The sequence below is a fragment of the Lutra lutra genome, chromosome 17, assembly GCF_902655055.1.
Source record: "Lutra lutra chromosome 17, mLutLut1.2, whole genome shotgun sequence".
Classification (NCBI taxonomy): domain Eukaryota; kingdom Metazoa; phylum Chordata; class Mammalia; order Carnivora; family Mustelidae; genus Lutra; species Lutra lutra.
In genome coordinates, this window is record NC_062294.1 from 16899196 (window position 1) to 16922619 (window position 23424).

A 23424-nucleotide genomic window follows, 5' to 3' on the forward strand; every position below is an offset into this window, starting at 1 on the left:
TTCATTAAGCACTTATTTTGTGCAAAGCACCGTGTGAGATTTGAGGAATAGAAAAGCGAATGGAATGAGTAGTCAAATTCACAGAGACAGAGAGGATGGTGGTTGCCAGGGGCCGAGGGAGAGGAAAACGGAGAGTTCGTGTTTAATGGGTGCAGAGTTTCAGTTTCGCAAGATGAAAAGAGTTCCGAGGATGGGTGGCAGTGCTGGAGTGTGAATGTATTTAAAGCTACTGAACTGTACACTTAAAAATGGTTAAGATGGTAAATTCTGTCTTATGTATCTTTTACCACAATTAAAAGAAACTAGTGGCTAGCGTGTTCAGGGACTCACAATCCCCTGGTGACATGAGACATGAACAAATCATTACAATATCTACTCTAGCCCGGAGCTGATATGTGGAGTGCTGCAGAGCCTGAAGAAGGGATTATTATTATTTTTTAAAGATTTATTTATTTATTTTAGAAAGAGAGAGAGAGAGATAAAAGTGTGATTTGGGGTGGGGGGGTGGGGGGGACAGAGGGAGAGAAAGTCTTAAGCAGACTCCTCGATGAGTGAAGGGCATGCCCGGGCTCCATCTCACGGCCCTTGAGATCATGACCTGAGCCAAAATCAAGGGCTGGCCGCTTAACTGACTGTGCCATCCAGGTGCCCTGTGATTACTAATTTTACCTAAGAAATCAGGAAAGGCTTTCCACAGAGTATAACATTTAAGTAGAGTCCAAAAGGATGAATACCTTTTCTGAACAAAAGGATGAATAAAAGCTTATCAGATGGACAGCTGAGGGGAAAAGAAGGCATTCGAAATGTAAGAAATAGTAGGGACTGCTCAGCAGGGAGCCAGCTTCTCCCTCTCCCTCTGCTCTCCTCCTACTGTCCCCCACCCCCACCTTGACTCATGTGCATGCCTGCTCTCTCTCTCTCTCTCAAATAAATAAAGAAAATCTTTAATTAAAAAAAAAGAAATAGTAGGGATAAAGATGTGGAGGCAATAAACAGTATGCAGGGGATTTGGGGTTGGCGCGGGGCTGTCAGGGCGTTTGAGAAGGAAGGAAGAGGAAGAGAGAGAAGTCGGGGGGATCCAAGACATAAAGAGCCTCGTGTGAAGGAGCCTGCTCTTTAGCTCACGGACCGGGGTAAAAAGGTTTGCTGGGGACTGGACCTCAGCAGATTTGCATTTCAGAAGACCTCTCCAGCTGTAGTTCCTTTACCGTGCCGACTGACCGAGTACCTGCCAACCCTGGAGAATTACAGAGGTGAAGAAAGTACAATGGTTAAGGAAACAGAAGTCCTAGGAACACGAGTCTGTCCCAATATACCTGTAACAGTTCGCCCCTTCCTCAAGTACCATCTCAGGCTGGTTCTAATTAGTTCCATCCCAACAGCCAAGCTGGCAATGAGGCAGCCTCTATCTGCACCCACTTCGACCTTGGGCTGGCTGTTCGAGCTGTGCATTTAAATGTAAACATTCTGGACCTCAATTGTCTTGCCTGTAAATAGAGTTAATAAGCATATTTATCTCAAAGGGTTGTTAGGAGGATTCCACGAGATCATGAATGTGAAAACCTGGTGCTTTGCCTGGCATACAATAAGCCCTTGATAAATGTTGTATTATTATTAAATGCTAAACCCCAGAGAACATGCAATTTATTCAGAGCAGATTTGCCAAGAGCAAACAAACCATGGGGTGATGATGAGCAATGAGCTGGAACAGACCCCAGGGCATCAATCCTAACTGTCATTTCATGTCATCCCAAGGAGGGTACACTTAGAACTCTGCCCTTTCAGAGGACGGAGCAAAGAGAAGTGGGCCACCCACTCCTAATTACAACCCAGAGGCCCATCTGATTATCAGAGGAAGAATAAATTCTGATCAGGACGCAGGGCGGAAGGAAAGTCCCAGGAATCTCACTCCCCAGCCTAACAGCCCTCAAGGTGTTTGGTCTGTTCCCGCTTTTTTTCAGTTCTGTGTACATTATGGGAAGTTTCTGGACGGTGGAGTTGGTGGTTGGCCTGAACATTTGGCAAGAGATCGTGGAACATGAAGTAGGGTGAAAGGAAGCCAGGGTTGTTTCCTGTCTCTGCTCTCTGAAGAGTTCATTCTGGCAGGTCCTGGGAGGTTAGGGCACCTGGGTCCAAGGCCAGCCCCAAATACTCTCCTCTCACCGTTCTATTCTTCTCCAGGGCAGACAGTAAACAAGCTGTCAGCAGGTAGTCTGGCCCATTTTCCTTTAGAGTATCAGATTCCCAGGATTTGAAGCAGCCTTCTGTTAGCCATGATCTGTGCAGAAAATGCCCGAGCGACTTGGTCTCTGAGTCCTTTGGATGACAGTCACTAAACATGGAGTCCTAGAGCCGTGCTGCCTGGTTTCTCTACCTCCACTCCGCCACCTACTAGCTGCCACATAAGTTACTTCTCTTTTCTGTCTTAGCTTCTTCACATGTAAAATAGGGATATTAATCATACCTAAATGGATATGAAGATTAAGGGAATTAATGGAAAGCACTGAGATATAAGTGCTATCACATAGCAAATGCTCAAAGTATTTTTAGAGTTTCAGTGTACACTGAATTTTTCAGGATTGCAACTACCAAATAAACTAAGAGAAGATAGTATTTTCATTTGTTTAGAATTTCATACAGAGTTGTTTACTTTTTTTTTAGGTTAAGATTTTATTTATTTATTTGACAGACAGAGATCACAAGTAGGCAGAGAGGCAGGCAGAAAGAGAGGAGGAAGCAGGCTCCCTGCTGAGCAGAGAGCCCGATGCAGGACTCAATCCCAGGACTCTGAGATCATGACCTAAGCAGAAGGCAGAGGCTTTAACCCACTGAACCACCCAGGAGCCCCTGGAGTCGTTTACTCTTTTGAAGATTTTTATTTATTTGAGAGAGAGAGAGACAGAGAGCCGAAGCAGGGGGAGAGGCAGAGAGAGAGGGAGAAATAGATTCCCTGCTGAGCTGGGAGCCTAATGTGGGGCTTGATCTCAAGACCCTGTAAATCACAACCTGAGCCAAAGGCAGATGCTTAACCATCTGAGCCATCCAGGTGCCCCTAGTTTACTCTTTTGGAAAATCAAGTTCTACAATGTACTTCTGAGCTGTTAGCATAAGATACCTGTATGATTTTGTATTTGTAGGTGTTACATTCATTATGGGTCTACATATAAGAGCAACCAAATAGTTCATTGTATCTTAGAGCTAGCCTAGACATTGATGTATTAAAATATGTTATTTTAGTATAAACAAATATCCTTTTATTCCTTCTTCATATTATAGTTAGGACATTATATTGATTTTTAAAATATATATGTAGGTTAATAAGCTATAAATTTCATTTCAGGAGAATAAAGGGAAGCACCAAAATATCTGTTATAATAATTTGTTATAAGTGAAAGTGTGTTGGGTCTGATATACAAAAAGGGAGCTGACAGCAAACATTCCCACATGTGGTGCTTAACTTGTGCTTCCTTTATGATGTCACCTAAGACACCCTGGAGAAGATGACGAACCTTATTCCAGGTGAATGACTGAATAAAGTAGAAGGAGGAGGAAGAGATGCTATCCTTTTATTAGCACTTGGCCAATGTAAGCTAAGCTACCAGGAACAACTGGAAATGAGTGCTAGTTCTTCCTGGCATTAGCTTTGGAAACTTACAACCACTCGTCTCTTCATGAACTTTCTTTCCTCATTCATAAAACAAGACAGTTGGATTATTTCCCAAGGTATCTTCAATGGAACATTATTACTTGGCATGCTTTAAAAAAAAAAAAAAAAAGATTTAATTTATTTAACAGAAATCACAAGTAGGCAGAGAGAGAGGGAAAAGCAGGCTCCCTGCTGAGCAGAGAGCCCGATGCGGGGCTCGATCCCAGGACCCCGGGATCATGACCTGAGCCAAAGGCAGAGGCTTTTTTTTTTTTTTAAAGATTCCATTTATTTATTTGACAGAGATCACAAGCAGGCAAAGAAGCAGGCGGAGAGAGAGGAAGGGAAGCAGGCTCCTTGCTGAGCAGAGAGCCCGATACGGGGCTTGATCCCAGGACCTTGGGATCATGACCCGAGCCGAAGGCAGAGGCTTCAACCCACTGAGCCACCCAGGCACCCCGAAGGCAGAGGCTTAACCCTATGAGCCACCCAGGCACCCCACTTGGCATGCTTATAATGAAGAAAGGGTTCCTTGGTAAATGAGTTGAAGAAATTGTTAGTTTTCTTTGCTGAAGGCCTTCTCAGACCCTTTAATAGGTTAACACGTACCTAATCGCCAAGAGGAAAATATATAGTTGTATGCAGCATCTTCCGAACTCATTTGACCATGAAGACCTTATGTCAGAGGAACAACTCATAAGGTTAATAAGCCAAGGGAAATTTTTATGAAATACAAGTTAAATGATCTCTGAGGCCTTTTTCACCTTTAACATTCTAAAATTTTCTACACACAAAAAATAATCCAGTCAAGAAATGGGCAGAAGACATGAACACACAGTTTGCAAAGAAGACATCCAAATGGTCAAGAGATGCATGAGAAAGTGCTCAACATCACTTGGCATGAGGGAAATACAAATCAAAACCACAGTGAGATATCACCTTATACCAGTCAGAATGGCTAAAATTAATAAGTCAGGAAATGACAGATGCTGGCGAGGATGCGGAGAAAGGGGAACCCTCCTACACTGTTGGTGGGAATGCAAGCTGGTGCAGCCACTCTGGAAAACAGTATGGAGGTTCCTCAGAAAGTTGAAAATAGAGCTACCCTATGACACAGCAATCGCATTACTGGGTATTTACCCTAAAGATATAAATGTAGTTCCGAAGGGGCACGTGCACCCCAATGTTTATAGCAGCAATGTCCACAAAAGGCAAACTACGGAAAGAGCCCAGATGTCCATCAACAGATGAATGGATAAAGAAGATGTGGTATATATCTACACACACATGCACATGTACACACACACAATGGAATATTGTGCATCCCTCAAAAATTGAACTCTTGCCATTTGCAATGATGGTATTATGTTAAACAAAATAAGCCAAATAGAGAAAAACAATTCTCATATAATTTCACCTGTATGTAGAATTTAAGAAACAAGGCAGAGGATCATAGGGGAAGAGAGGAAAAACTGAAACAAGATGGAATCACAGAGGGAGACAAACCATAAGAGACTCTTAATCTCAGGAAACAAACGGAAGGTTGGTGGAGTGGAGGGGGCTGCTAGGGATCGGGTGGCCAGCCGGGTGATGGACACTGGGGGGTATGTGCTATGGTGAGTGCTGTGAATTGTGTAAGACTGATGAATCACACACCTGTACCCCTGAAACAAATAATACATTATATGTTAATTAAAATAATTATTAATAATTAAAAATAGATAAATAACATTATAAAATTCTGAGTTTGAATAATAATACTTCATTCTTTGTCTTTCTAGATCAGATAAGAAGGATAAGGAATAGGCTAACCTACAGAAAATAAAACTGTGTAGGTCTGATGCAGAAGAGGAAGATGAACCAAGTTCTAACATATGTAGATCTATGTAAATGATTATGCAGAAGAGGCAGAGAGGGAGCAGTCGTAAATGTCAGGGCTTCCAAACTGTCACTTACATTATCACTAGAAAAGGTTGAACATTGATATTTTAGCAGTCGCAGTAAGGTACTGAGTTGTAATCTTTTCAGCTCTATTTCTCAAATCCATCACTACTGTCAAATGGATCTGGCTAAGTTACTATTGAGGAAATCTATGGGACTAACCCCCCCTCCTAGGCACTGACCCCCACCTCTTCCCTCATAGATAGGTATCATGGAGGCTGAACACAGTTTTACACAAAACAGCATTTCCACATACCCCACCTGGCCCAACCAAATTGATCTGGAGATGGGCATCTGATCTTCGCTGCAACATTAAGTTTCTTCCCTGCAACTTTTGCATGTGGGGCCAGGGAGGGACTCTGAGCGTCGGATGTAAGAGTAACAATGGGCCACTATCCGTGGTCATAGTGCTGCCACAGGAGGAAAGCTGGGCTTTAGTGCAAAAGAACAAAGGTGAAATACAGAAGAAGCAGAGATAAGAAATGGAGCACTTCAATTCCCAATTCTAGGAGTCACTAATAACCAGCTCCATCCCAGCTTTTCCCAAGACATGACTGTTCAGCCCTTCCTTGTATTTGGTAGGCTAACAAGTTCTCTTTGCTTAAGCTAGTTCAGGCCAGGTTTCTGTTGCTGAAAACCCAAAGAGTTCTCACTACAGTCACATATATCCTCCATACCTACTTTTTTCATCTATAAAGAAGAAAGAATGGAGGCTGCCATATGAAAGCTGATGGACTGCACACATGTGTATGCTATCGCCCTTTCCTGGAACCCCACAAACGTGACAGTAAAGGGATACAAAATGGCACTAAATTATCAGAACAAAAAGCACTAACAAGGCAATAGTAACAAAAGTTTAGATGCAAGAAAGCAGTTGGATGAATTCTAGGGTCACCATCCTCACTTGCCCAGGTTAGTAAGTTTTACATCTGCTGTACTTCCATAATTATTAAGTGTTCTCTTTCACTTCCAGAAGTGTTTTAGTTTGGATGATAAACTGGTTCACTAAATCCAGAAGCAAGCCTAATACAAGCCCAAAAATGTTCCAGAATTGATGAGTATTATCTCTCAAAATGGAGGTGAACGAAGCCCTGATTGGAAGTTTCAGTAATAATCAGGTGACATGGTACCCAGGTGACTGTTCTTCCCTAACCATAACAGAAGCTTAGCATTTTACCGTTCACGGAGGATCCAACCAGAGAGACTCTGGAGACATGCACATTGGGTTCCAATAAGGATGAGGCTACCATGTTGAAAACAGAACAATTAACTCTTGAAAGTCTACATACTAAATGGTGAGATTTCCATCCACCTTCTTTCACTCATCTTCCAGAATCCTGGCAGCGAGGCTTGTATCCTCTAGAGAGGAGACAAGACAATTCTACTCTGACCAGCTCCAAAGAAAAGACTTCAAAAGAGTCTTGGAGTTTACCAATGAAAGGAAGTCTCCTGATGAAATGACTTGGCCAGATCATCCTCCTCTTATAAAGCTCACCAGTCCATAAGTATTGCCCACGCACACATGGCATCATTAACTTTTAAGTGCTGTGTTCTTAAATCTTGCAATAAGCTTAGAAAGTAACTGGTCCAGATAAGAGCAAGTGAGTGAAAGGGTAGTAGGAGATATGACTCTCAGAAGATGAAACTGTTAGAGTACTCGACGTACTTGAGTCTTTTAAGAGATTTATGAAAATTTAGCAAGGGGGATAAATTGGTCATAGGTTCACATTAAAATAACAAACGGGGGGCGCCTGGGTGGCTCAGTGGGTTAAGCCGCTGCCTTCGGCTCAGGTCATGATCTCAGGGTCCTGGGATCGAGTCCCACATCGGGCTCTCTGCTCAGCAGGGAGCCTGCTTCTCTCTCTCTCTGCCTGCCTCTCTGTCTACTCGTGATCTCTGTCAAATAAATAAACAAAATCTTTAAAAAAAATAAATAAATAACAAACGGGGGGGCGCCTCGGTGGCTCAGTGGGTTAAAGCCTCTGCCTTTGGCTCGGGTCAAGATCCCAGGGTCCTGGGATCAAGCCCCGAATTGGGCTCTCTGCTCGGCATGGAGCCTGCTTCATCCTCTCTCTCTGCCTGCCTCTCTGCCTACTTGTGATCTGTCAAATAAATAAAATCGTAAAAAAACAAACAAACAGGGCACCTGGGTGGCTCAGTGGTTAGGCCTCTGCCTTCAGCTCAGGTCATGATCTCAGGGTCCTGGGATCGAGTCCCGCATCGGGCTCTCTGCTCTGCAGGGAGCCTGCCAGAGAGCCTGCTTCCTCCTCTCTCTCTCTCTGCTTGCCTCTCTGCCCACTTGTGATCTCTCTCTGTCAAATAAATAAAATCTTTAAAAAAAAAAAAAAAAAAAAAAAACAAAAAACAAACAAACGTAAACCTGAGACATTTATTAACTTCAGAGAAAGCCAAAATTCAGACAAGAAAGGAAATGTAATCACAGTATATTATATGGCTCAGCTGTGGATAACAGTTATAGTCATGATAACATAAACACTAAATGCTGATATAGCAAAAACTGTAATGTAATTATATAGGGAAAATGGGGAAGGAGAATACATTCGTGGGGAGCATGATCATAAAAATAATAACACATAATAATACACACTAAATAATAACTAATCCATAGAATGTATAGATTCTAAGTGCTTTACATCATTAAGGACGTTTAATTTTAAAAACAACTTTAAAAACACATAAAGCGGTACTACTATTCTCCCATTTTACAGATGAGGAAATTGAGGTACACAGATGTCAGCTAACTTGTGCAGTGTCTCACTGCCAGTGAGGTATAATGCCGGGATTCAATCCCAGACATTTTAGCTCTAGAGTCTACCCTTTAAGTCTAAGCCACTATGCTGCTCCGTTCTGTCTCACCACAGGCCAGTCTTCTCCACATTACGAACATAATCACTGAGTGAGTCTCACTTTCACCTATTAGATCTAGCAGGAAGTCAGTAAGTGGGGTGAAAAGTCAAGAAATAGCAGTGTAAGCATGTTACTCAGAAATATGGAAGTAAACATTTAAAGAAATAATCAAGTTGAAAATAGTTGCTGATGGAAAGTGAGAATGGAGGTAAGAAAAAAGGATGGGCTATTAAGTTTTGAATTAAGTTTTGTAAAACTGTGAATAACATTTTTGGATATAAAAATCAAAATTAAAAAACAAATATGTTAATAAGATGAGTAACCCAATTAAAAAATGGGCAAAGATTGTGAATAGACATTTCTCCAAAGATATACAAATGGCTAATAAGCTCATGAAATAATGTTTAACATCTTGAGCCACCAGGGAAATGCAAATTTAAACTACACCACTTCACACCCACTAGGATGGCGATAATCCTAGTAAATGACAGACAATAACAAGTATTAATGAGAATGTGGGGCATCTGGAACCCTCATATATAGCTGGTGAGAATGAGAAATGACACAGCTGGAAAACAGTTTGGCAGTTCCTTAAAAAGTTAAATGTAGAGTCACCGTATGACCCAGCAATTCCACTCCTAGATATACATACATGAGAATGAAAACATACATTTGCACAAAAACGTGTACATAAATATTCATGGCAACATTATTTAAAATAGTCGAATAGTGGAAATAACCCAAATGTCTATCAACTGATGAATGGATAAACAAATACGGTTTACTCACACAACAGATTGTTATTCATCCATAAAAAGTTACACAATCCCGATACAGGGCTATAATATGGATGCATCTTGACTACATTATGCTAAGTGAAAGAAGCCAGACACAAAAAGGTCACATAGTATGTGAATTCTTTCATATGGAATGTCTAGAAAAGGCAAATCCATAGGTAGAAAGTAGATTTGTGGTGGCCAGAGCTGGGGAATGGGGGTGGGGGGATGGGGAGGAGTGATTGCTCATGACTACAGGGCTTCTTTTTGGGGGTAATGAAAATGCCCTGGAATTAGGTGGTGGTGGTGTTTGAGCAATTTTATGATTATACTAAAAACCCTGAATTGCACAATTTAAACTTCTAAAAAATATTTATTTGCTTATTTATTTGTTTTTAAAGATTTGAGAGAGAGTGCACACCTACACACACAAGCAGGGGGAGGGGCAGAGGGACAAGCAGACTCCCCGCTGAGCATGGAGAATGGTGTGGGGCTTGATCCCAGGACCCTGAGATAATGATCGCCACCCAGGTGCCCCTTATTTATTTTTAAGTACCTCTATACCCAATGTGGGGCTTGAACTCACAACCCCGAGATTAAGAGTTGCTCTTCTGACTGAGCCAGCCAGGCACCCCTGGACTGCACAGTTTAAAAGAGTGAATTTTATAGATATGAGTTATACCTCAATTTAGGAAATTACGTGAGGAAAAAAATACAAGATATGGCGGGAATGGGGCTACTGTGCTATTGATGAACACAGCACACTCATTTACCTCCCTTTAGGTCAGAGCAGCGGCCTGGCGGACGTGTCTTCATCTGCCTCCACCTGGATTTGCCTTTCTCCTGTGCAACCTCCCTTAGGTTGGCTCTGACTCCAGCCTGGCACCACTCCTCTCCTGACACCTTCTAGCCCTACTCTCTCAGACGCCAGCTCAGATCCTGGGACAAAGACGTCCCTGGAAAATGCCCCGGATACTGTCCAGGGTTATGTAGCTGTAAACCCTCTTTAACTCAGCGGTTTAAGAGTCTGACTTCTGAGTTGCCATCCCACATTCAAATCTTGTATTTGACAGACGGTAGAGATCCTTGGAAAAACAAGCATTCATTAATGACTAAACATTTGGTTGTTAATGTGTGGGAATGAACATTTGAGAAGTTGTGTTTCTGGTCTGACTGGGTCTTAGGAAGGAAAAGATAGCAAATTATATTGGGCTTTAACAGAATAAGACAAGCTTCTAAATATATATAACAGGTGTAAAAAATCATCACAGTTTTTTTGGCAACCCCTCGCCACAGAGAAGTGATGAGAACTTTGCTATTTACAGAAAAAGTAGATGGCTGAATGGGAACTAGGACTTGATACAAGTCTCCACTCGATTAACTAAAACGTTACTTTAAATATTCTCAGCATGGGAGAGAAACAGGTGACTGCTTAATGGGTATTTTCGTCCTCTACTGGTGTAATTATTTATTTTGAAATAATTTTCATTTGCTCTTTTTCTTTTTTAAAAAAAGGTTTATTTATTTGAGAGAGAGCACGCAGGCACCTGTGAGACAGAGGGAAAGTGGGGAGGGCTGGAGGGAGAGGGAGAGAAAGGATCTCAAGCAGACTCCCTAGTGAATGTGGACCCTGACATGGGGCTTGATCTCATGACCCTGTGATCATGACCTGAACTGAAATCAAGAGTTGGATGCTCAACCGACTGAGCTACCCAGGCATACCTATTTTAAGTAAACTCTGCATCCAACATAGGGTTTGAATTCCCTTCCCTGAGATCAAGAGTTGCATGCTCTATCAACTGAGCCAGCCACAATGCCCTATTTGCTCTTTCTTTAAAAAAATAAGAGGTTCAGGGGCACCTGGGTGGCTCAGTTGGTTGGGCATCTGCCTTTGGCTCAGGTCATGATCTCAGGGTCCTGGTACCCAGCTCTCTGCTCAGCAGGGAGTCTGCTTCTTCCTCTTCCTCTGCTACTCCCCTTGCTTATGCTTTCTCTCTTAAATAAGTGAAAAATTTAAAAAAAAATTAAATAAGTGGTATTATTATTTGTGGTACTATATCCACTGCTTCATAGTGATAGGGAAGGAAGGGAGAAAACAATACCGCTGGAGGTCAAATCATGTCTGAATGTAGGTTAAGTTCTCTGGTTTGATAACTATAAAACCATCTAGATTCTTCTACATTTTCCAGTCCAGTTGGTATCCATGAGGAAAAACAAGGTGATATATGCAATCATGAGATCCTCTCATGGAGTCAGAAAGCTGGATTCCACGTACTAAAGCCTGTCCTCCCAACACCTGAGATGACGGATGGTGTGTGCCTGGCATGATAAAGTGTAAGGTTCTGAAAGTTCCAGCCATGAAATAAACTGCCTATACACTCAGATCTAATATAAATTTATCTTTGGTGGGTTTAAAAAAAATCCTTCAAAACCCCAGCAAATCTAAGGATATGATAGTAGCAGTGGTGGTGATGACAGTCGTCCTAACAATCCCACCGGCACCAATGATGAGGACTAATCATCATCACTGTCATCTTCTACATTTACAACCCTTTACAGTGGCAGAGTGTCACAGGTCATCCCATCTAATCCTCACCACATCCGTGTCAGGGGGATAGGGCTGATGTGCAAGTGAGGTTCAGAGAGGTTAAGAGATTTGCACCAGGGGCGCCTGGGTGGCTCAGCGGGTTAAGCCGCTGCCTTCGGCTCAGGTCATGATCTCAGGGTCCTGGTCATGATCTCAGGGTCCTGGGATCGAGCCCCGCATCGGGCTCTCTGCTCAGCAGAGAACCTGCTTCCTCCTCTCTCTCTGCCTGCCTCTCTGCCTGCTTGTGATCTCTCTCTCTCTGTCAAATAAATAAATAAAATCTTTAAAAAAAAAAAAAAAGAGAGATTTGCACCAATTCCAGAACAGGCACCAAGTCCAAGAGTCCAAAAAATTACTCCATGTGGCTCCTTATTCTTTCAAGTGTCAGAAATAAGTTCTTTCAAGGTAAGGATCAGAAACACTGCTTCTCTTGTCTTCCTGAGGCTGGAGTATGTGGTACGGACGCTTAAAGGAGATAGGGGGAAAAAAAAGGAAGAATGGGATGGAGAAGAGATACCCCACACAGAACAGGCTTCTCGAGATGCAACAATAATGAACAGGTGGAAAGCATAAGCACAAAAGAGAAGGGACTATGGAATCCTAGGGGCCCCGTATGGGTTAAATTGTGTGTCCCCACTGCTGAAAGATACAGTGAGGGCCTAACCCCTAGCACCTCAGAATGTGACCTTATTTGGAAACAGCCATTGTGATGTGACTAGTTAAGGTCATACTGGAGAGGGGGCCCTATTCCAGAAAGGAAGAAGGAAGCCACGTGAAGACAGAGACACATGGGGAGAACGCACGTGATGACAAAGGCAGAGACTGAAGCTATGTGGCTCCAAGCCAATAAATGGCGATGACCGCCAGCCGAGCACCGGAAGCCAGCGAGAGACAAGGAGGAACTTCCCTACAGGTTTCAGAAGGCACGCGGCCCTGTGGACACTTTGAGTTTGGCCTTCTAGCCTGCAGAACTAGGAGACAGTAAAGTTCTACCGTCGGTGGTACTTTGTTAGGCAGCCCCAGGAAATGACTACAGAGTCCGAGTGGATCCTTTCTTCTAAGACTGAAATGGAGCGGCAGCATCTCCACTGTCTGAGAGAGAAGAAGAAAGTGATTGGGGGAAAGAGACCATTTATAAACCTAGGACTTAGTTGAAAGTCCCTCTAAGCCTCTGTCTCTCTTGACACTGTGAACGGTGTCCAGCAAAGGCTGAATTCTTATTAAATGTCTTTCAGGAATAATACCAACACTGTAAACAGCCAGGCCCTGGCCAGTAGCAGATGATTGACAGAACTGCTACCTTGGCCCAGCGGTCGGAGCCTTACGCTCCCAGAAAGGGAGCAGGCTCTTTAATTTCAGTCCTGGAGGGGCTCTCTCCCCCAAGCACTTTTTCAAAGTTTATGGGGAAATAATTATTACCTGGTTCTCAGTCATGTTTATATAAATGTTCTTTTCATTTACTTCTCACACAGGGCCTTCAAGCTGTTAAAAAGAGCAATGTGTGAAACTGGCTCCAGGAAGGAAACTGGGCCCGTTTACTGTACTCACAGCACAAAAACCACACCAAATGTTGTCAAAATAACTTTCAGGATAGAACAAAACCAATAAAAGGAAGGAAAAGTTTCCATTCCGTCTGTCCTTTACTTATAACTTGCCATATGTGCTGTGTCAGAGATTAAGGGCCAAGCCCTCCTCGGGTCTCTGTTCTGTCTGGACAGACAGGAAACAAGGTGAACCTGGGACTCACGCACCCAATCTTTTGGACGGACCACAGGTAACTGCTGTAACCAAAAGTGCCTAACATCACACTTGAGCCGTTTTGGGTTTTTTTTTTAAGGCCAGGGTATGCATTTTCTCTGACAAAGAACTAGGAGAGTAACCTCTGAATACACAAATGGCAGTGAAACCACTCTTCATAATGTTATCAGGAAGAGGCTTAGGTCATCAGAGCCTATCACTGGACTCAAAGAAGGAATTCAAAATCATTCCTTGGGGGGAGGCCTCAGTTTAGCTCAGAACCTGACTCAGCCATCAGTTTATAATCAATCCCAAACTCTTCTCCCTAAAGATGTTTCCATGGTTTGCTTATTTTTGAAGACAGGACCTGGTGTTAAGATTTGTTTATCAGGGTGCCTGGGTGGCTCAGTGGGTTAAGCCTCTGCCTTCGGCTCAGGTCATGATCCCGGGGCCCTAGGATCAAGCCCTGCATCGGCTCTCTCTCTACTGGGCAGGGAGCCTGCTTCCCCCTATCTCTCTGCCTGCCTCTCTGTCTACTTGTGATTTCTGTCTGTCAAATAAATAAATAAAACCTTAAAAAAAAAAAGACATCATCTTGAAGGAATGAATTCTAAAGCCTACTACTTATCTCCTATTAGACATAGTACAGACTGTTTTTTTTTTTTTCACCTAAAATGAGTGATTAGAAGTAAGAAAAGCTATGCTCTAGGAATTACCTTTTACTATTAAAAAGCAAGGGAGAGGGGCGGCTGGGTGGCTCAGTGGGTTAAAGCCTCTGCCTTCGGCTCAGGTCATGATCCCAGGGTACTGGGATTGAGCCCGGTATTGGGAGGGGGGGTCTCTGCTCAGCGGGGAGCCCGCTTCCTCCTCTCTCTCTGCCTGCCTCTCTGCCTACTTGTGATCTCTGTCAAATAAATAAATAAAATCTTTAAAAAAAAAAAAAAAGCAAGGGAGAAAGTTTCAATAAAATGCTAGCACATTTTTTAAAAAAGATTTTCTTTTATTTAAGTAGGCTCCACACCCAGTGTGGAGCCAAATGTGGGACTTAAACTCACTACCTTAGGTCAACACCTGAGCTGAGATCAAGAGTTGGAGCCTCAAACAACAAAGCCAGCAGGCACCCCTGAAGACTGATCTACATTTTTGGTTTCTGCTTAGGTCATGATCTCAGGGTCATGAGATCGAGCCCCGCATTAGGCTCCATGCTCAGTGGGGAGTCTGCTTGGGATTCTCTTCCTCTCCCTCTGTCCCTCCCCTACTCCATTGAGTACAGTTTCTCAGTCATACAGGAATGAATGAATGAATGAATGAATGATTGATTGATTTTATTTTTCAGTCATCTCTATTCGCATTGGGAGACTTTGAATTCAAAACCCCGAGATCAAGAGTCACATAAATTGCTGCTACATTTAGTCACTGTAAACCCATGTGCAAAGTTCTCAAGTACTTCACAGTTCTTGTAGGAAGTCAGCTCTCTGTAAACTGTGTAGAGGACTGTAGTAGTAGCTACCTAAATAAATCTAGAACTATGGTCAGTCCCAAAGTACTCATCCTTTTTTTAGGATCATCAGCTCTTTTTCCCTACTGCCTACAGCCAATTCTCATTATTTATGATAGTTATGTTCTATAAAGTTGCCATGAACACTGAATTAGTGTTCATGTTCAGTATCAGTGGATACTGAACCATGGCTCCTAGGGGAAATACAGGTTTAGGTTTCTGAGAGCCTCTGGTCACTCCAGATCACTTACCTTTTAAATCTTTTTTTTCTCTCTTCTTCACATTTGATCATCTCTATTGTTCTGCTTTTAATTCTATTCAGTGATTTAAAAAAAAAATCTCAGGTATTATAGTTTTTAGTTCTAGAAGTTCCATTTGGCTTTTTAAAAAATTATTTCTATTTCTTCATTTTTTAAATTTTTAGAATTTTTTATTTAAATTCAATTAATTAACATATAGTATATTATTAGTTGCAAAGGTAGAGCTTAATGATTCATCAGGCTTACATAATATTTGCTGAGATTTCTATCTTTTTATTAATGATAGGCATTTTTCTCTTCTACTTCATTAAGGATAATTATAATAGCTACTTTAAAATCCCAACATCAGGATTACCTTGGGGTGGTCTCAGTTGATTTTCCTTTCTACTGAGAATATTTACATTTTCCTGGTTTTTCATATATTGAGTTATTTTTTACTATATCCTGGACATTATAAATGTTAAATTAAGAAGACCCTAGATTTTGCTCTTCTCCAATTAGTGCTTTCTGCAGCCTCTGCTTCTTTTTTTAAAGTGGGCACTTATCTTGCTCGGTTCAGGGGTCAGTTCTACATGTAGGCAAACAGAATTTGGGATGCCTTTCTCTGGATCTACCCATTCCAGGATATTCCAGGATTTCCCTTCTCTGTTCTGGAGCTGTGGTTTCCCAGATTCATGTTCTGGATCGCCAGGCTAGAAAGACTGTGATATCTCTACCAGTGCCCCCCTGCATTGATTGCATGCGTTCCCAAACAGCCTTGTCCCTAGGTTAAAAGCCAAGAAAACGGATGGAAACGGACTCTGTCCAGGGCCTCTCCTCTGAGCACAAACTCCCTATGAGAGTCTGCAGCTGTGCGCTCAGTGTCTCAAGGCGGCTGCTTACTAGAGTATGTCCAGAATTTATAGTTGTTATCTGAAGGAGGGTTTGGGTGGTAGGCTATTACTCAGCTGTTTCTGCCCCAATTATTCATTATTGTCTTTGGAATGTATTTATGAAAATGGATGTTCTAAACATCCACAATACTTGAAATAACAAGTCACTTTGCAAAGACCTGGGAAGTTAGTTTGCAAAGACCTGGATAATTAGGCAGAATTTTTTTCATTCTGTTGCTCAGCTTACCCTCTCCATGCTAGGAGGGCTGTTCTTAACTCTGAGGCCAACAGAAGGCACAGGTCTAAACCTACCTCCTCCCCTGAGTACTCCTAGTACATTTAATTTTCAAGAAGGGTAAGGTAGAATGGGTTAAAAGGGAGTTCCTTCTGGTTTCTCCTGGGCTTCAGGCTATCATGGGAATAAATTAGCAGTTACCAGATATGGTCATAAGGCCAAAACAAGGCTAAGCAGAGAAAATAAGTTTTTCATTAAGAAAGTGAATACAGGGGTTGGGAGAAGCAGGTGGTGGGTATTAGAGAGGGCACGGATTACATGGAGCACTGGGTGTGGTGCAAAAACAATGAATACTGTTACGCTGAAAAGAAATAAAAAATTTAAAAAAATTATTAAAAAAAAAAAAAAGAGAAAGTGAATACAGGGGCGCCTGGGTGGCTCAGTGGGTTAAAGCCTCTGCCTTCGGCTCAGGTCATGATCTCAGTGTCCTGGAATCAAGCCCTGCATCGGGCTCTCTGCTCAGCGGGGAGCCTGCCTTCCTCCTCTCTCTCTCTGCCTGCCTCTCTGCCTGTGATCTCTGTCTGTCAAATAAATAAATAAAATATTTAAAAAAGAAAGAAAGAAAGTGAATATAGTGTCTCCCTCCAGTGTGGATATTGTATTGATTGCACAAGATTCTGACTGCTTTCAAGTGAGTGGGGGTTGTGATGTCTTCCCTTTGTGAACCCAATCTATCTCCTGATCTTCTGGACTCTCTACCTCCTCTCCAAGCGGCCAGAACCACAGAGGTTCTTGGCGGGCACATCTACCAGCAAGAGAAAATTCACTGAAACCTGGCATTATCTTTTGGCACTGTGTAACTTCAGAAATAGTGATTAGAAGAGGAAACACACACAGAGAAACACACATACACACACAACTTCATCAGCAAAGTGGCATTTTCATTTCAGCTGTTCCTGGGGGCAAAACAGCAGAAAAGATAAATCCTAGATTGAAAGCTTTGTGGTGATCTCCGTTTCTCATTAAAGTGCCACTGATTATAATCACACCTACGATTACAAGATTTAACACACCTGCTCTTAAGGATGCACCAGGAAAAGGAATCCTACATTCATCCCATCCCATTTCCTTTTCTTTACTCACCGAGTAAGCACAATTTATAAATTTCAGTAAGCGCAAGACAGAGCTGGTTTGGAGAACAGGAGAGAGGTTTTCCACTCACGTGGTTTTCTGAAAGTGACAATAATATTCCATGGCCACAAATTATTTTAGCACTGGTGAGACCAGGAGTGTTGCTTTCATTGGCTCCACACAGATGTGAGAAATCTAGATGGAGTTTCTATTTCTTCTCTCACTTTACTAGCCAGATACTTTGCTGTGCACATACACATACACTCACTCTCTCTTTCACTCATTCAGTAAGGGTGTGTGCACTTATAGAGGTTTTTTTTGGCCACTTTTGTCAAAATTCATTTTTATTACTAGAAAATAAACATTCATTCCAGTTTCAGTTGTTATACCTGAAGTTGCTAATAAAAAAAAAGAATTTAAAATAATCACTTGGGGTGCCTGGATGGCTTAGTGGGTTAAAGCCTCTGCCTTCGGCTCAGGTCATGATCCCACGGTCCTGGGATCGAGCCCCGCATCGGGCTCTCTGCTCAGCAGGGAGCCTGTTTCCTCCTCTCTGCCTGCTTCTCTGCCTACTTGTGATCTCTGTCAAATAAATAAAATCTTTTAAAAATAAATAAATAAATAATCACTTAATCAGGGTGCCTGGGTGGCTCGGCTCAGGTCATGATCCCAGGGTCCTGGGATCGAACCCCATGTCACTGGGCTCCCTGTTCAGTGGGGAGCCTGCTTCTCCCTCTCCCTGCCACTCCCCCTGCTTATGCATACACTAGTGCTCTCTCTCTCTCTCAAATAAATGAATAAAATCTTTTTAAAAATTCACTTAATCATCCTGTTTTGATTAAGACAATTGAAACTGTGGCTTAAAAAAAAAGAAAAATTCAGTGGGGTGCCTGGGTAGCCCAGTTGTTTAAGCGTCCAACTCTTGATCTCAGCTCAGGTCTTGATCTCAGTGTTGTGAGTTCAAGCCCTCCACTGGGCTCCACACTAGGCATGGAGCCTACTTTAAAAAAAAAAAAGAAAGTGGGGGCGCCTGGGTGGGTCAGTGGGTTAAAGCCTCTGCCTTCGGCACAGGTCATGATCTCAGGGTCCTGGGATCGAGCCCCGCATCAGGCTCTCTGCTCAGCAGGGAGCCTGCTTTTCCCTGTCTCTCTGCCCACCTCTCTGCCTGCTTGTGATCTCTGTCAAATGAATAAATAAAAATTTCTAAAAAAAAAAAAAAAAAAAAAAAAAGAAAGCAAGAAAAAGAAATATTCAGCACCATTTGCTCATAGGCTGTTCAGTATTTGTTCTTAAAGTTCCTGGAACTTTCCTATCTGTAAAGTACAGGGATTACTGAACTATATGAGGAAGCCTCTCTGAGACAACCAATGAGAAGTTAAGCAACTGTCATAAAAGGAATCAATGTATATTTAGCACGGTAACTTGGACTACACAACGATCCCCTCCCCTCCAACTCAGGAGGGACATGCTTTTAAGCACTGAGGTACAAAGAGTCAGACTGTTATTTGCTGTTAGAATTAGCTAATAACAATCTCTGGCACAGATGCTACTGGTTCATAATATCCTGTGATTTTAGGAAATTCTGTAAATAGTTTGGGTTGAATCCAATTTATTCAGAAATTAAACATGTTTAAAAGGTTCACTACTCTGCCAGAGTATCTGTTGGTTTAGTACCCTTATAAAATATATGTAATGTGTGTCGATAAATCATAGTCTTAAAGTATACTTAGAAAACTGCATTTTTCAACCCAAAACCTATTTTAAAAAAATGTCTATAATTAAAAGCAGCTGATGAAATGAAATCCAAAGTTATGACAAGGGAGACTCACTCTCACTCACTCTAAGCAACACTTGAAGCTGTGTTGCTTAGAGAACTTTGAACAGCATGTGGCCTCAGAGCCATTCAAGGACAGGTTGGGAGACACCCTTTCCTCAGTCTTCACCATAGGACTCCAGGCAAGGATGGGCCAGAAATGAGTACTTCTAAATATTTCAGCAGAATCCACAGAAGTGTTAAAAAGACTTTTAAGAATGTCTCTCTATCTATATCTGTGAGAAGTAATGCTCATCAGAGGCAAAAAGACAGAGGCAAGTCCATATATTCACTCAGAGGTGGGAAGAATGGAGGTGGACTGTTAGGACATCCTTAGCTGGAGCTTCTGTGGGCTTTTAACTACATGCTGACCACCCGTGTGAGTCAAGTGGACTTTCGTGAGAGAATAGCATTTGGCAGCCAGGACCTCTCTGGGGCATATCCTCCTAAGAGGAATACACAACATAAGGGAGTCGGGGAGGTAACACAGGGAAGCTACTCTTTCCAGCTCAGAAGGAGTTGAGGAAGCCCGTATATGTATTCAGGAAGCCAGGGGATCCTCTAGCTATGGACAGTGTTCCTAGACAGCTCCAAAACCACTGGATAGACATTCATGGGATCCAACGGCCCATAGATAAAATGAATGGGAACAGTTACAGAAGCAAGAGCTCCCAACCAGCATCTTCTAAACGTCTTTCACTGGCTGATGTAGCCGCAGAGACTGAGGGTAACTAAGTTCTGTCATTGTTGGGTATCCCTGCCTCCATGTTCCACAGCTCACTCTCAGAGCACTGGGTGGACGGCCCAAAGACTGGGGCGAGTCCTCGGGAGAATACAAAGAAGTTCATCTATCATGTGAGGATGGGTGACAGAAGGCCTCCATTTTTGAGAAGCTTTTCGAGAAGGAGAGAGCCATCAACCACAGGCAATATGCCTCTGCTGGACAGCCAGAGACTCTTCATGGTAAGCTGACCCCCTACAGAGTACCTCCTGGGCAGTGATCTCTCTAATCGTGAGCCAAAGTTTGACTCTGTGGTTCTGGAGCCCCAGAGGTGCAAAGGTGCCTCCACAACGCTGGCCTGCTCAAATAGGAGGAAGTGATGTGGCCTGATGGATGTCACTGAAGCCAAAGCCCAAGAAATCAAGGGCAATCACTCAACAAAACCTCGGGGTCAGACCTTCCCAAATCTTGTACCTATCATAGCTGGAAGCTGGAAACCCATGTAAAAGCTTATCTCAGGACTTACAATCACACCCACAGAGTCTTGGTAGAAGATGTGCCGTCACTTGTAGGTGACAAATTTGCCTGAAGACTTGCAGGAGTGAAGAGCAGGAGAGAGTAGGTGGGGGCAGGTGGAATATACGGACAGGCAGTGAGCAGGGGCACAGCAAGTAGCCCTGCCCGAGCCCCCACTCCCTCACCCTGCGGAGGTGATCCTGGTGTGCCACAGCTGCGTGTTATCCCAAGCCGCCCGGCACAGCAGTGTGCAGCCCCCAGCTCCTCGGTGCCCGCAGCAGTGTGGGGCAGCCGTCAGCCGGGCACTGCCTGCAGCCCATGAGGGCAGTGCCAGCCGAGAGGAGTGAGAAACCCCGGGATGTGCCGGTTGCCGCAGCCCCCTCACAGAGTTGTACAGATATATTTTAATAGTGTTATAACTCATATTTTAAACTCAAATTTTATTTTGAAATAACTTTAGATTTACAGACAAGCTGCAAAGACGGCACAGAGAATTCCTGTATACCCCTCACCCAGTTTCCCCATTGTCAACAACTTACGTAACCATGGTGTATCTGGCAAGAGTTTTGCAGATTTTTTTTTTTTAAGTAGACTCCATGCCCAATGTGGAGCCTATTGCGGGGCCCAACTCACGACCCTGAGATCCAGACCCTGAGATCAAGACCTGGGTTGAGATCGACTCAACTGAGCCACCCAGGCACCCCAAGAGTTTTGTAGATCTTGACAATGGATGAAAAACACTTTAATCCCCTCTTGTAGAGCAGATTCTCATCAAGGACAGTTGTGTACCTGATAGCAATTTTTTTAATTAATCTGTGTTACTGTGTTGTGATCTGTGTGCCCCTACCACCATTGAGGTCCTAAATAATAAAGAGGGGATAACTAATGAGTCCATGCTTGTACAAAAATGGTGTCAGGCACTTGATAATGGCAAAATTCTATCCTGAGTAAAGCCTGAAGGTCTGACAAAACATTCTTCTAATGGCTTCACTGACAGTTAAATACTGATGTGCCAGCCACAGATGAGTACTGTGGATACCAGGAAATAAATTATTAATGTAAACTCTCTCTATAAACTCAGCTGGGAATGAGTTTCCACTAAAATCAAGAGGAAAATTAATTTTGAGGTTACTCATTCTTCACACACATATGGATATATATACTTTCTTCTTATATTGGCCATACACTGGGGAGGAAATCCAGCCAGACCCACTCGGAGAAGGAAAAAAGTTTATGCAGCAACTACAATCTCAGGGATTGAATTCACAGCAAGAAAGGAAGCGTTTTAAATGAGGTTCTTCAGGAATTCGCTTTGAACAATGAAATGAGACAGGAAGACAAGTCACTGAAGTTCGCGCAGAGGCGGGCTTAGTGCGGTCCAGTAAGCGCACGCGGAACCGGCCCCTCTGAGAAGAATGCCAGAACTCAGAGTCGCAACCTAAAAACCAGGACTCTGGTTTTCCTGCAGCAGTTAATGCGTAGTTTGCCTTACCCCTAACAGAAGAAAATAGGGACTCTGACTAAAGATGCAAATAGTATTCCTGCTATCAAATAAAAGCTCTGCTGGTGGATTCATCCGCATGCATCTGTCCAGGGAAAAGATCTGAGGCTGTGTCCGTGAAAGGAAGACTGATAAACAGATAAAACCCAAAAAGGCAGGGTAGCTGCGAATGGTAAGGAACTGACTTACCTCAGTAGCTTTCTGGCTGAGGCCCCGAAGCAGCAGCACAACCACGTGGACGGCAGCTCTGCGCACTTGAACTTCATGGTCTGTTTTAGCCACAGCTATCAGGCAAGCTGTTACCTAGGAGGGTGAGAGAGAAGTCAATAAAAATCTAGATTGACCAATTACCTAAAGCTTTTCACCTGGGTTCCACTTTCCACACGCTCATCAGGAACAATCTGGCTTAGAGAGGGGTGGAGAATTTCCCTGTTCTCAATAAAGAGGGAGAGATCTAGTGGTGAAGATCTTGTTTAGTTTGGCTCTTCTGGAAAAGGGCAAAATCCGATTTAGTATTCAGAAGGGAGCATGAGGAAGTTGGAAGGGATATGTATATATAATAAAGATATGGTAAAATTCAAGTATTTCCTCAAAAATGGGAAGAAACATGACTTGTCCCCATTTGGGGACACTAAATCAAAGGGAGGAAAGATGGCCCAAACACAAGTGGCTTCTAAGGAGCGAGGACCATGCAGAGTCAGCTGAGGCTTCTGAGTTCAAGGCCCTGCATGAATATGAATGCACCACTGATGAAAGTTACAGCCCAGGGTTAGAGAAATACATAAATATTCAAACTGATCTTCTTCAGCATGTTCAGATGTCCCAGTCTAGCAAGCCTAGTGTACCCCACTGTGTCAGTCACCCGGTGCCAATTTCAGAGTCTTCCTGGGCTTCTGCATGTGTGGAATTGGTCTTTCAATGCTCATTTACTTTAAAAGACAGCCCTATGTCAGAAAAGACTAGAAATTACTAGCACAGCATGGTGCCAGATATATAGCTAATAATTATATTTCATAAAATAAGAACGTTTCTAGACCCTGTTAACCACCCTGCCCCCACCCGACTCCTGGTAAGCACAAAAATATTTCAAAACCTCAATAAAGCAATACCACTAAAAACAACAGCAAAAAACCTTTCTAAGGTATTCATCCAAGACTTAAAAATTAAAAACAAAAATCTTCAAAGTGTGGCCAATGGCAGCAACAATCTGAAAGTAAGTCTGTATTATTCAACTGGTCTTTCACATACTTTATTTCATTTACTGTGTGAGTGTACTTCTTGGCTAACCATGGGAAGATTCCTAACCATGATAAGAAAATAGC

At 42.8% G+C, this 23424-nt stretch overlaps 1 protein-coding gene and 1 pseudogene across 1 annotated transcript in view; both read right to left on the reverse strand.

The window, feature by feature from the left end:
- The window catches only part of TANGO6 (transport and golgi organization 6 homolog), a 186107-nt gene that overhangs the window by 13596 nt on the left and 149087 nt on the right, over positions 1-23424 (reverse strand). Inside the window, exon 17 of the mRNA XM_047712573.1 lies at positions 22292-22405. Within this exon, the coding sequence (XP_047568529.1) occupies positions 22292-22405 (114 nt within the window). The remainder of the gene's footprint in view (positions 1-22291; positions 22406-23424) is intronic.
- Positions 19926-21148, reverse strand: LOC125089460 (mesoderm-specific transcript homolog protein-like; annotated as a pseudogene).